The 14059-nt window shown below is 43.8% G+C and overlaps 1 protein-coding gene across 2 annotated transcripts in view; it reads left to right on the forward strand.

Moving 5' to 3' along the window:
* Positions 1 to 1353: 1353 nt before the first annotated feature.
* The window catches only part of grid2 (glutamate receptor, ionotropic, delta 2), a 396313-nt gene continuing 383607 nt past the window's right edge, over positions 1354 to 14059 (forward strand). For both annotated transcript variants that reach the window (XM_084025430.1, XM_084025431.1), the window contains exon 1: positions 1354 to 1453. In XM_084025430.1, the coding sequence (XP_083881556.1) occupies positions 1366 to 1453 (88 nt within the window). In that variant the 5' untranslated portion in view covers positions 1354 to 1365. The remainder of the gene's footprint in view (positions 1454 to 14059) is intronic.

Consider the following 14059-nt stretch of genomic DNA (forward strand, 5'->3'; position numbering starts at 1 on the left):
ACCAACTGGCTGCTTCAGATGCCCATGGCAGAGGTATGGTTGGCAGATTGGCCCCCTCTTCATCTGTCTGTCTCCCTGTTAGAACACCCCCCCCCCCCCCCCCCCACACACACACACACACACACCACCACCCTGACAGACACACATCTTCTCTTTCTTCAAGGTAATTCCAGACTAGAGAGGCTGAAAACTGCTGCCTAGTTGCTGCCTCTTTCTCGCTCCTTTTTTATCTCGAGTCTTCTCCTCCTCTCTCCTCCCCTCCCTCCCTTCATCCCTCCCTTTCTCTCTCTGTCCCTCTCTCCCTCTCTCTCTCTCTCTCTCTCTCTCTCTCTCTCTCTCTCTCTCTCTCTCTCTCTCCCACACGGACGCGGCAAACCACCTCTTCACCAGCCACCGTGCGCGCTGGGGCTGACGCGAGTACCCGCATACGGAGTGCGGACCGCGGAGTGTCGTTGCGCGCATCCACGATTAATTTTCCTCCTCCTAGCCTAGCCGTCACCCCCCCCCTCCCTGACGCGGAACAGAAGTGTGTCTTCGGAGCTCTCTTTCGTTGAACGCGCAAGAGCCCACTCTCTCCGTTCCGGTCTCTCTCATCTCTCCGGGAAACTAGACACATTTACGGAATACGGCACCTCTCCGCGCTAATGCCATGTGACAAGGCTTTTCCTCATTTGCCATTTCTTTCCCCTCCGACCAAAGTCGCTCGGTTCGTCCGCGTGTTCTAAGGGGTTCTAAGTGAGAGAAATATTAAAAGCCCCCCTGGGCAAAATGGAAGTTTTGCCCGTTGGCTTGGTCCGCTGAGGCTGCTACTGCTGCTGCTGCTGTTGGTCTGGTGATTGGTGCAGGGGGGGAAACTGCGTCGCCAAGTCTGAAAGGCAGGGAATCACAGGTCATTATAACAGGAGCCGCTTTTCAAGAGAACTCGTTTTTTCCCTCATGTTGTCGAAGGGCTCCCGATTTATCGATCTAAATGAGCGGCCACATCATCCAGCCCCTCAGCGAGCTTTAACGCGGCGACGTTTGGATGCGGTTTGTTCTCTCTGCGGCTCAGCGTCTTCTCGCTCGCCCACAATATGATTTAATGTTGGTCGGAATTTCAACAGGGTGCCAGTCTGTGACCACCCGGGAATCTCTACTCCTTTTCGTCCGCAGACGAGCATCCGACGCTGACGACGAGAGCAGAATATATCGAGGAAGAGATTAAAGGGAATTTCCTTCGCCGTCCCTACAGATGGACTAAAAAAAAAAGAGAGAAGAAGCTTCGGTTCTCGGGATTTTAACTCAGTTTGCTCTCACTCAGAGAGCCGTGGTTGTTCTCTTTTTTTTATTATTTTTTTGTGTGGAGGAGATATATTTCTGGACAACATGAAAGTTATCTCGGCTATGTTCCTCATCGCCGTTTTTTGGAGCCAGGAGTGGAAGTCGGCGCTCTCGGATTCAATCATCCACATCGGTGAGTTCCTGCGCTTTTCTCCTCTTGATCCGCGGCCACAATGATGCTCTCTGTGCGTCTCTCAGGAAACAGACGAGAGGTTTCAGCCGTGATGTGGGCTTCCCTGCTCAAATCACGTTGATTGCGATTCCTTTGACGCACCGTGGTGTTAAGCTGGCTTCGCCGTTAATGCCTATTGCATTCACGATGTGGCACCTTCACTTCTTTAATCGGCTTTTACTGTTGACATAACGATCTACTAACGCCATAACATCGTTCAAATGAAGTTTGAGTTGGGAGGGGGGGGGGGGGGGGTTGACCACCAATTGCGTAAACTCTAACATTTCATACATGATTTTAAGATGCTAATTTCCGGTGACGAATGTCATTAATTGCCATTTGGATTGAGCAGTAAAGGCGGACGTGCAACGCGTCCCTAGAATTCCATACGTAACAATGGCAGTGTGCGCACTGGATGCGCGAAAAAACAGGTGGTTTAGGGTGGATGTTGCCCTGCACGGCAGAGGGATTACCCAGGATGGCAGCGCATTTTCTACTTATAGGTTTTTCCTGAAGCACAATGGCATTACCACCTTCCATCGTGACCTAGCCTACTGCAGTGCCTGGAGAGAGAGAGCTGGAGAGCGAGGGAGAGAGAGAGAGGAAAAAAAAAAAAACGTTTTTCGCCTTCCACCACCACCGGCTTAGTGTGTGGCACTGTTGTGTCGAGTGTGATGTCGACATCAGGGAGCGTATTCTTTTCGACGATGTAGCAGCGCTGAGAGGGAGGGAGAGGAAGAGAGAGAGAGTGTGTGTGTGTGTGAGAGAGAGAGTTGGGGAGAGGGAGATCTTGCAGGATGAGATGAGGACGCAAGGTGGTGGTGGGCACACATAATCGTTGCACAGCTTGGTGGCCTCCAATAGAATATAGACCAGAGAGAGCAGCCTGTAAGTGCGTGAGAGTGATGACCACACACACACACACACACACACCAGCAGAAAGATAAGCACCTGTCCACGTTGAACTATTATTTGACCGCAGCGTGCCCATGGCCAAGATCACATCCATATTTTAACACAAGCACAGACACACACACACACACACACACACACACACACACACACACACACACACATGTTACACCTTTTAAGCAGCCAATCTAGCCCACTGCATTATGCTGCCAGTGAGGCAGGACTGGCCTCTTAGATCCATTTAGGCCCTGGCCAGCTGATTTACAGAGCAGACCTCAGGGCCAATTTAGCCGCTACCTCGACACAATTTGCCAAGAGCTGGATCAGTCCAAGGTCTTCTTTGGGCTGTAGACCAAGCTGATGCTTCATATCAGACTTACAACAGCAGCAGGGCCAAATGAATGAGATTTACACAGGTCAAGTACACAGTCACTGTGTATTATCTAATTTGCAGACCATAAAAATGCAATCTGTATACCAGTCAAGCCAGGATGAAACCTCTTGTTAGGGAAAGCAAACATTACAGATGCTGTCTGTTTCGTACTAATAGTTTTAACTGCCTTTCTACTTGTCATGGAGTTTTGTTTTAGGATATAAATATCAGTAAAGTCACTCGTGTGTAGCAGCCTCATCCTGCATACTGTGTTGCAGGCTGTGGTGCTGACCCTACGGGGCAGCATTATAATCCAGTGGTTGGACAGATCACCCTTGACTGGATGGTTTGATCACAGCAGCAGCCACATGTTCTACAAGTGTCTCACAGCAAGGCACTTTGGGGTAGATTTACCAAGACTGCAGTTTGCGCTGCCTTTTGTTATTGCAAGTTCGCAAACAGCGCACACTGTGCTTCCTCATTTTACGTAGTATTTATCAAACCTGACAGCCACCGGGCAACCAGCGCATACTCTGCCCTCCAGCGTAATTGACGCAATAATGTCTGTGACCACTCTTGTTCTCAGGATTTAAAATACCGTTCCATGTTTTTACGTGCTTGTTGCGAAAGTGGACGCACATGCGTTCAAATCGAAATCTAGTCCTGAAACTTTGCCAGCTCACTGACTTTTAGTTTCTTTAGATAAGAGTGTTACTAATGTGACATTTTCAGGCTTACCAAGACTAAAACGGGGATCTTCAGCTATGTAGGCTAGCTGTACTGATGTTCTTGTCAGCTACTGGATCTGGGTCAAGGTTCTCTATATGTACACTGACTGGGTTCTGTTCTTTTATATCTAGGCCAACTGGGGCTATACTTTTCAGACAAGGTGTCTCACTGGCTCTAGCTCCGTGTTGTAGACTCCAAGAGGTTGACAAGTAACCTGTAAGCATACTTCTGCTGCACTGACAGTTCTAGACATGCCATATAAATGGTATTACTCTTTCTGAAGCAGTCTGTGAACATTTCTGAAAATATCGATTCATTTAATTTTCAAAATACTTAACTGATGAGGCTGGCGAGAACCATGGTATTGATTACAGAGTAGGATTAACCATTGTTTGAAGCTCGGCTCCCCTGGAAAAGGCAAAACATTGTCCACTTAGGTTATATTTAATTTTCCATTTCCCGAGCATCTGTCTCCACTAATTAACACCATTCTGTGTTTATTCCTGCGTAGGCCATCCATGAGTGGCGGCGCTGCACTTTATTTCTACAGTTACGTAGCCAGGCGAATCTCCTCATGGAGAGAGGGAGGGAGCTGCGTGCCGCAGACAGCTGTTTTATTTTTGCCGTGGTTATAACGAGTTGCTAAATAATGCTCAGCTTTTGTTTCGTGTGTTTTAATGTGTTGTTCTTGAAGGGGTGTGTAGGAGAAGCAGAACGATATAACCTGCGTTCTCTGCTTTGTGATTAGGTTTTTTGTTTGCTCTCATTAGGCTATTAAACGTCTTGCACAATTATTGTTATTGTGTATATGAAATGTTAATGGCATTATTACTGCCTGCTAATGTAATGTTTTTTGCAATAAACCTGTGATTGACCACACTGCTGCCCACGTATATGTATGTGCGTGCTTGTGACTTGGAGAAGTCATGGCGCGCACAAGAAAATAGAGTTTCCCTGAAAGCCACTGTGTAATTTGAACCCTGGGAATAACAATATTTAGTATATGGCTATATCAGACCCTACTATGAGTCTGCAACATCTTTGTAAGCAGTTTATTTAGGCCAGAAATACTACCCATACAGATGATATACTCCAAAGCAACAGCCGTAAATAGATGCAGCCCTTTGGTAGTCTTCAGTGTTTGTGTTTATCTGAGAGAAGGGTAGACATAAAATCAGGCTGTACAGATATGGGATTTACAGAAGTAGAAGCTCTCAAATCACCTCCCGTTTGCAACATAATCCATACAAATCCCAGATATATGTATGAGGAGCAAATTTAGTGGCATGGTAAAACCCAGCTATTCCTCCTTGACCCTGTCGTGCAAACCAAGCCAGTGAGTGGTTTCCAATTAGTAGAACAGACAGCGGAAGCAGTGTGTAGTTTATTGGTTGACTGGATTTATTCCTGGTTAGTTACAACCCCGGGTAAGAAGCGTGTCATTGCTAGGTTTTCCTCTTGCCTCAAAACGCATGTGGATGCAAGTGTTTAAGTGTTAAGGACAAAGAATCCGTGTGTGCTGGTTATGTCATTTTCGTTTCTCCCCTCACTCGCTCTCCACCTTATTTCTACTCAATAGTTCACTTCCCAGCTAGCCACAAGTGTTTTCGCTCCAAAAACAGTACTTTTTCCCCCCATTCAGACTCTCTAACACTCCATTCCTCATTCATTCCTCATTATTCTTCCCGATTCCAGCAGACCTTGGAAACAGCAGAAAACCTGTGTATGGATACAGTGGAAACAAATACAGGAAGGAGCAATGTGATTTGCTATAATTGTTTGTTGTTTTCTCACATAAGAGGGTATTGTTTCAAGGGGGAGGAAATGCTGCATGTCAGAACTCTGCATTTTGCAAGAGGAGACGAGTTATATCCCTCAAGACTTTGTTTTGTTTTTTAAATTCCATCATCTCTCCAACTCCTGCAATGCTGACTGACTTGTCTCCCTCACGCACTCACTTGCTCTGTGTGTGTGTGTGTGTGTGTGTGTGTGTGTGTGTGTGTGTGTGTGTGTGTGTGTGTGTGTGTGTGTGTGTGTGTGTGTGTGTGCGTGTGTGTGCGCGCACGCCCAGCAGTAACATCACATTGACATGTCAGAAGTAATCCCTCTTTAATCTCTTTGTTGTTGCTAAAGATGGAATTAGGGAAACGCAGGGGAGAAACCAGGGGGAAGACGGAGAGAGAAGGTGGACTTTATGTTGTTCTGCCATTTTTAGCTGTCTGTACTGGAAACCTGTGCTATCCTATCCCTTAGCAGCCTTTATTTCTATGATATTAACAGCAGTGAGCAGCAGACGTTTTCATCTTGTGCTGTTCAGGCATTAACTGTGATTGAGCTGCTGGGGAGTTGGCATCACTGCTTTGTCTCTCTCTCTCTGTCTTTCACTCTTTGTCTCTCTCTCTCTCTCTCTCTCTTCCTGTGCCCTTCCCCTCTCTGTCCTCCCAGCATCTCTCTGTCTCTCACTCACTTTCTCTCTGTGTCTCTCTCTCCCTCCCCATCTCTCTCGCGCACCCTCTATCTGTCTATTGATCAGCATGCAGAAGGAAGAGGGGAGTCCGTTTGCCTCTCGGCCCTCTCTGCATCGTGTGCTGCATGGCAATCCTTCGCTGCTTTATGAGGGCTGTTCATATGGATTCTGCATGTGCACGTTAGAGAGAGCGAGAGAGAGAGAGAGGGAGGGAGAGAGAGAGATAGAGCATGGAAGTATGTGTGGTTGTGTGTTTTCCTGATTAGTTACACTCAGAAAGTCACAGTGATTTATGCAGCCAGATTAAGTCCTCACTGAGGAGTTGGACTGGTTTTTAGCCATTGCGTGTGCCAGAGTGCATCCGCTGGTTCCCCATGCATCACAGATGAGGGAAGGAGGCTAGCAAATGAGCCTGTTTCAAATCATGTGTTGAACATTGGTACACTGCTCTCCCTCACGCACAGTCGCACACTTTTCCTGCACCAATCACCGAGACACAGTTTATTCCATTTGTCCTGGCTGAGCCTGAATGCTAGTTCTGAGCTACAGATGCATAGTTGCTCACACGTTTCAGATGTAACCGCCACATTTTATAGATCCCCTGTGGTTCAGGTCTGTGTCTCTTCTTGTTGCTCCTCGCTGTCATGCCTGATTTGCTCCGTCATTGCCTTTGCAATGTGGCCTGCAATAATGTGATGTGCTCATTGGCTCCATCCACAGTGTTTTACCTAAAATTATCGGAGACTCAGTGGGCTTCATTTATCTTGCAGTACAGCATAAAAATTTTACACACAGTGTGAAAAGGCATATTAGGGAACGCTTCATATGTAAATCGGTGATTGCTGAGTTTTACCATTTTGTAAGCGTTTTGACTAAATAACATCTTGCCAAGAATTTTGTATAAATCATTGATGAACTCAATTCAAATACTGTCAACTCATTTAAAAGCACATTTGCAACACACATACAGTGCTTCCTTGCCGTGGCAATGTAGAAATACTGGTTTGAAAAGAACCCACAGAAACTCTTCTTCTTCTGGGGAGAATTGGATGTTACTTCTGCAGTCAATAGAAACATTTAGGGTGACCCTGGCTAGTCGATTGTTTGATGATTCCATCAAAGGAGTTTTGTTCATCCTCCAGGGTCACAATCGAATTGTCACAGTGATGATGAAATGTGGTTATGAAACAATCGATCATTGATGAATAACATGGCTTACATAAAAACGTCTGAACGATCCTCTAAAATCAGCTGGGGGAGGCACGTAGAAACAGCTGTTTGTGGCTCGTGTCTCTCTCTCCCGTCCTTTTGATTCCCTGTCGTTTCACTTGTACATTACTACAATGTGGAAAATGGAATTAGGACCAAAAGCTCTATTTCCAAGCACAGAAAAGAAAGCAGAATAAGACACCGTGTCTCTCTGTCAATTGATCTCCGTTCTGTGTCAGTAATATGGACGGTGCTGCAATTACCCACACACACACACACACACACACACCCACACACACACACACACACACACACACACACACACCCACACACACACACACACACACACACACACACACACACATCTACACGCACACACACACACACACACACACACACACACACACACACACACACACACACACACACAACAAACATCACTGTCCATTTTTCTGTAACAACGGCAAAGTTATGGTAATATGTATCTTGGCCAATAATGTTACTATTTCTGTACATAAAGCTTAAACAGAAGGGGGTCACTTAGTAAAAGACAGTCAATATATAATACATAATAAACTGTATTCAAGACTAAATGAAAATGTAAGGTGTGATCGTCTGTAGAATGGACAGTATATTCTGTATATGTGTAAGATAACTCCCTTTTTACTTGTTGTGTTTCTCTGTTCTACCAAAAACCAGCATACGTGCTCCTAAAATTGGGCCAATGCGTTTGACATCATGTCCACTGAGATCCATTTATCCCAGCTCCAGCTGTCTAGGGCTGTTCAACATCTATGGAAACACGAATGACATTCAACGAATGTTAGATTATGCAGATTTTAGGCATTTTACAGTTAGATTCATTTTAGGAGGCACAATAACAAATAACAAATGCTTTATAAAGTGTCTGTCAACACAATTTCTTTTCATTTTTGTTGGAATACATTTTTGTTTTCTGGAGTTCTCAATGTCCTTCCTGTTGTGGATTGGCTAAGCTACTGTATGGGAGACCCATGTGATTGAGATAAAAGGGACAGGCGGAAAAAAAATCTGTATTATCCTTTGGACACCCAATTCGGTTTAGGTGATGAGGAAGGGAGAGAGGGATGGACAGAGAGATTATTGGATCTATGCTGTGTGTGTGTGTGTGTGTGTGTGTGTGTGTGTGTGTGTGTGTGTGTGTGTGTGTGTGTGTGTGTGTGTGTGTGTGTGTGTGTGTGTGTGTGTGTGTGTGTGTGTGTGTGTGTGTGTGTGTGTGTTCGTTCTGTCATTTACATAGAAAGAGTTGAAAGACAGAGTGAGAGGTTTCCATTATTTGCGAGATGAGGACATAAGGGGGAGAAGACAGGGTGCGAGATTTGTCCTGGCACGGCCTGGTTTTTCTCTCACGTTGGTGCTATTCTGGTCCTTTCCATGGAGAAGGATTTCTAAACATCTCAGTGTGCGTGTGAATGGCTGCTCCTGCCCGGTTTTGTCTATGAGTTTCACAGCTGTCAACGCCACTTCCTCTTCCGAACTATCAACTTCAGTGTGTGTGTGTGTGTGTGTGTGTGTGTGTGTGTGTGTGTGTGTGTGTGTGTGTGTGTGTGTGTGTGCGTGTGTGTGTGTGTGTGCGTGTGCGTGTGCGTGTGTGTGTGCGTGTGTGTGTGTGTGTGCGTGTGTGCGTGCGTTTCAGTCTGAAGTGATGCACAGACTCAGAAGGGTGGGCTAAGCACTGTGTATGAAATGAAATAAAATGCATCATATCTTTTGATGGATGTAGATACGAGTGTTGGAAGATGTGCTGGTCCGTACTATGTTGACTGGGAGGATTTAGCTCCTTGTGTGTCTGTCTGTGTACCTGGAATTCAGTGTTTTATGCATGTTTGTTTTGGATTCATATCAGGTGCAAACTATATGTCTGGTTTGTGTGGCATTTGAGGCTGATGCGCATGGTCTTGTGGATGAAAGAGACGGACAGCGGCTCTGACGTCTGTACCTGGTCACTGAGGCAGAACCCTTAACCAGGCCACAGAGACAGAGAGAAGGAAGGAATGTGTGTGAGTGTGTTTCTAAGCTTGAGATGGACTGACAGGTAGCTGTGAGAAGAAGTATGATTACTTGTCTGAGGCGGACTGCAGATGTAGGCCAGAAGAGACAGCCCTGCCCTGCCGAAGGTGCTTCATCTCACCGCAGCAGTCAGCGATGCAGGTAGAACAGACCAGATGGCCTGGGAAGGACTTGTACAACAGAGGCCCCTTGTTCCCTGATGATTGTATTGTGCGTTTGTGTTCATCCCGTCGACACACACATGCATAATGTCAGCTGAGGACAAGAACCGTGCTGTTCACCAGCAAACGTGTCAGGTTGCTTTTGTGGAGATTGACTCAAACCTGTGTATGTGTACGTGTGTGTGTACGTGTACTATCATGGTAGGCAAGTGAAAAAATAAGCCTGATTTTAAAAAAAATACAGGAAATGTAATAAAAACAGACAATTTTGACATTTTTTCCCCCATAAAATGTATGTATTGATTACTTTTGCAGGGAGACCTTATGATTTATTTGTTTTGAAGAATGTTCATTTAAAAAAAGAAGTGTCCTATCTGTGACACAATCATTTATGCCTATGTACAAACACACACACACACACACACACACACACACACACACACACACACACACACACACACACACACACACACACATAGACCGTGTAAGGGCAGACTTTGGCTCTGGCTCTGTACTCCTGAGATGGTTTTTTGGATGAAGATATTTGAACATGTTCTGGGCAGTGTTTGGTTTGGAGATGAGGGAGAAGCCAGCTGGTTGCAGAGGTCATGCAGTGGCTGGGAGTTCGCTCTTCTTACAAAAGAGTAGGCACTGGAGGCCTGGCGTTGGACTCGTGTATCCTGACTTTTATTATAAATGTAACCGATTTAAATCCCACAATGTATCCAGAAAGGCCTTCCATGTTTTAGACTTGGTGAATTTTGCAGCTGCTCATTATATTTCACTATTGTTGCACATGAGAACATTCATGCATGATGATCTGTTTAAGGGTATTTCAAAACCAGTGGGGACATTTCACAGGAATGCAAAACTCTCTAGCTAATATTGCCTCACACTGTGGAAATAATCACACTATTTATTAATTATTATTCACGAGAGGAGCAAAATACAAATATGTTGAGCAAACAGTGAAACTCAATTGAATAATACCATTTATATGCAGTCTCTTTTGGGATGAATGCTCGATGTACGTTAGGTCTGTCATCATGCTAATAAGGAGAGAAACTTCAAAGGAAAGAAGTCAAGGCACAAGGACTAATATGACCACGTGTGTGCATGTGTTTGCATTTCAATGATGTGTAAGTGTGTTCAAGTGTCCATATAGTGTGTTCATTCATTCTATGTAAAGCAAAGCAAAGTGAATATTTAATGCTGCCCTCTCCACCCTCTTTCTTTCTCTTTCATGGTCTTGTCAACTGTCTCTGCTGACACATATTCTGTTTTAGTCTTCCAGTAATCTGAGCGGTGTCTCACTGGGGCAGAGGTTGCCCTGAATGTGCATAAATGACCCCTTTTCTGGATATGCTGTATTTGTGTGAGCATCTCAGGCATGTGAGCATGTTCATGCATTAAGCTGTGTGCAGACTGCCTGCATTTTGCATGCATGTCAGGGTGCTCATTTGTCAGCCTCTGAATTATTTCCTCTTCTACCGATCATGGGCAGACTCCCGTTCACAGCATTGTAAAACAAAGCAAGCATGGTAATGGCATGTTTTTGCCTCTTAACCAATGGGTGAATCCATGCCCATGTGCCAAATGTTTAAAATGTATTTAAGGCAATTCATTTTGACAGAGCCTGAAAGTCCATTTTATTGATTGTTTTGGTTGTGTGGTTTGCATGTATTTATATTTCATTCATTTTAGATGTTTTATTGTTTTTGACATTCCAATGTCTTACAATCCTTGATAATATTCAAAGTTCATTGCACTTTCAAGGCCTGTACTTGCATTATTATGCTTTTATATTCATTATATTAGTGGCATAAAATGGCATAAAAATAAGGTCTTACAATGACAATAACATTGTTTATTGAAGTAGTTTTTTGGACAATCATTCAATCGTACAATTAGTCATTTGTAAAAGCCTCAGAATACTTACTAAACAAAATGACCATCTGAAGTTGTGCACATAAACATCAAACCACATGACACATTTGCTGTTTTGCGTTATTTGTACAATATTGTGTCGTGTTGCATACTTCTCGACCCCTGTGTTTAAATATGTGAAAGATTCACTGCTTTGAGAAATCACAGCACAAATCATACATGTTGTTTACGGAGACAGACTCAATTTATGGCAGATTTCTAATCTTCACACCTTCACCGCTAATTTCCACCCAACAATCCCACGAAATTACATACAATTACAGCATGGAAAACAAATAATTAGGTGGTGGGTTTATTGTTTCTGGCTTGGAAAAAAAATGCAACATTGATGCACAAAACCCTTTATTTTTAAATGGTGCTTTACAAATTCACTCTTTTGTTTTTATTGCTAGACCATTATAGTCCAGTAGTGACAGGTGGAACAACAAGTCATATTTGGGGATTTGTTTTTTCTATCAACGTCTCATCCTTTCTCTCTCTTTTGAATCTCTTAAATGCACTGTTTTTCTTTCTCCGTACCTGTCTCTTACCGTCTCTTCCTCCCTCTTGATTGTTTGCCGTGAGTACAGAAACGGGCATCGGATTGAATTGGCATTTTGGAAATCACTCTTGTGGAATAGCAATGGTCCATTTGTTTGTCGCTTGTCTGACACACTTGGCAGCATGTCACAAAGCCACCTTCATTTGCCCATCTGGATCATAGCGTTTAATCTAGTGTCCCTTTAGGGTCTGAAAAACATCATCAACAAATCAGGTGGGACAGATTCTAAAAGCATTTGCATAACGTTTGCATTTCCTAGGCGTGAAGAGATGGAGCAACTGACCACTTTTGTTCTTGCCCACATTACTAATTAAAAGCAGCTGCATTTCAGGCCTGATATATTAGATTATTGTGGTTGGGTCACTTATGTTAACCAACATCTTTAAGCAGCAATGAGAGGGAAATTGAGACCCTAATAGTTATCTTTCTTTACTATTAATTGAATGTGTTGTACCGCACATCGGATTGCGTTAGACGTGACCTGAATCACTGACCTTAGCCTCCCTCTACAGCTGTAACCCTCCTTAAATTGCCCGTTGCTGCCAGTGGAATAGAATTTCTGAAACACATTCACACTTTTTTTGCCTTTAGCCCTCTGAAGTGCAAACCAATCTGGAGGTTTTAGAGCAAGAACGTGTGTGTGTGTGTGTGTGTGTGTGTGTGTGTGTGTGTGTGTGTGTGTGTGTGTGTGTGTGTGTGTGTGTGTGTGTGTGTGTGTGTGTGTGTGTGTGTGTGTGTGTAAGAGAGAGACATAGGCATATTATGTATATTTTATGTCAAAAACACTGTTTGGGTTTGAATATGCACTTTGAACACAAATCACCGCATATCTATTTGCTCATTCAGGTAGAACGAGCGATAACAACAATGCCCATTCTTCCATTCATTGCTTTGGAGTCACAACTAGTGCTAGTTTGAATCTACACTCATATAATATAATCCATCCAAATACATTGGAAATATAATACAGTGTACCCTGTTTACCACCTACGACAGCAATATCCACACAATCATTGTATTCAGCTGATATTGTATAGAAATATAAACACCTGGCAAAGTAGTCATAATGACTTGTGTGGTAGTTCTTGTTAGAGGAGGTCTCTCCAGGACCACATTGAAAATGATATCAGCATCAGTGTTGCAGTTGGTAATAAATATGTTAGACAGACCAGAGTCCACTGTGTTGACCACTCAAACAACACTAAGTGATAAGAATGTGATACACAGTAGGTCTGACTGTATTACTCCAGGGCCCATCACAGGTGCACTTGTGCTGCATGCTTGTTCCTTTTTCCACTATCCCACAGTTGTAAAGTGCTATGGGGTCGCTTACAGCTAATTTTTAAAAGGCGCATGAATAAGTAATGCAGATTTGACCAACGACGGTGTTTTAGTACATCATTTTAGAAAGTAATTTCACACTTTCCACAGGACACGTATTCAGAGTGTCGCTCATGGTGTGTAGCTCTTAATAAATCTACAAGTGCTCGTCTCTCAGCTGCTCCCAATGTGACATAATTCACAGCTTTATAATAGCTTACAATTTTGTCTCTTCAAGCAGGTCGAATAAAAACCTCATTGTTATTTACAGCATTGCATTCCATTGGGACTGGTAGCAAGGAGCCTAGCATATTGATTATGGCTGCAATTTCATGCTGATTACCCAGTCACTGCGATGGTTTCAGCATCCAGATTAAAAGGGCTGGGTGTTAAGGAGCCTTCTGTAGGTAGGAAGGTCCTTTTTGGAAATGTGTTCAAATGCTTGGAGTAATTATCATTTTGGTGTGTTTCCAGTTTTTGGTTCATGGTTTGGTAAGTTTTTGGTCCAATGGGGAAGACAAAGAAAAAATGCAGAAAATAACATTTTATGTTGATTAAAGTTAAAGTAACTTAAATAGTGGCATGTTGTCAATAATAAACAAATACCAAATATGAATCAAAGACATATCTGTAATGTTAATGTAACTCACAGCTGTTTGAGTCCAAACCTCCTTGCACCGGAAATGTCTGGTACGAATATACAGTTCAGACAGGGATGTTTCCAAACCAGAAACCCCTTAAGAGACCTCTTACTTCAGAGTGCACTCGAGCACAACCAGTATTTCTTGCACAATAAGATCTGTTATTGAGACAGCATCATTAGAACCTCTGACCGTGGACAGCCCTCAAAGCTGGCCTC

The sequence above is a fragment of the Eutrigla gurnardus genome, assembly GCF_963514095.1.
Source record: "Eutrigla gurnardus genome assembly, chromosome: 13".
In the NCBI taxonomy this organism is placed as follows: Eukaryota; Metazoa; Chordata; class Actinopteri; order Perciformes; family Triglidae; genus Eutrigla; species Eutrigla gurnardus.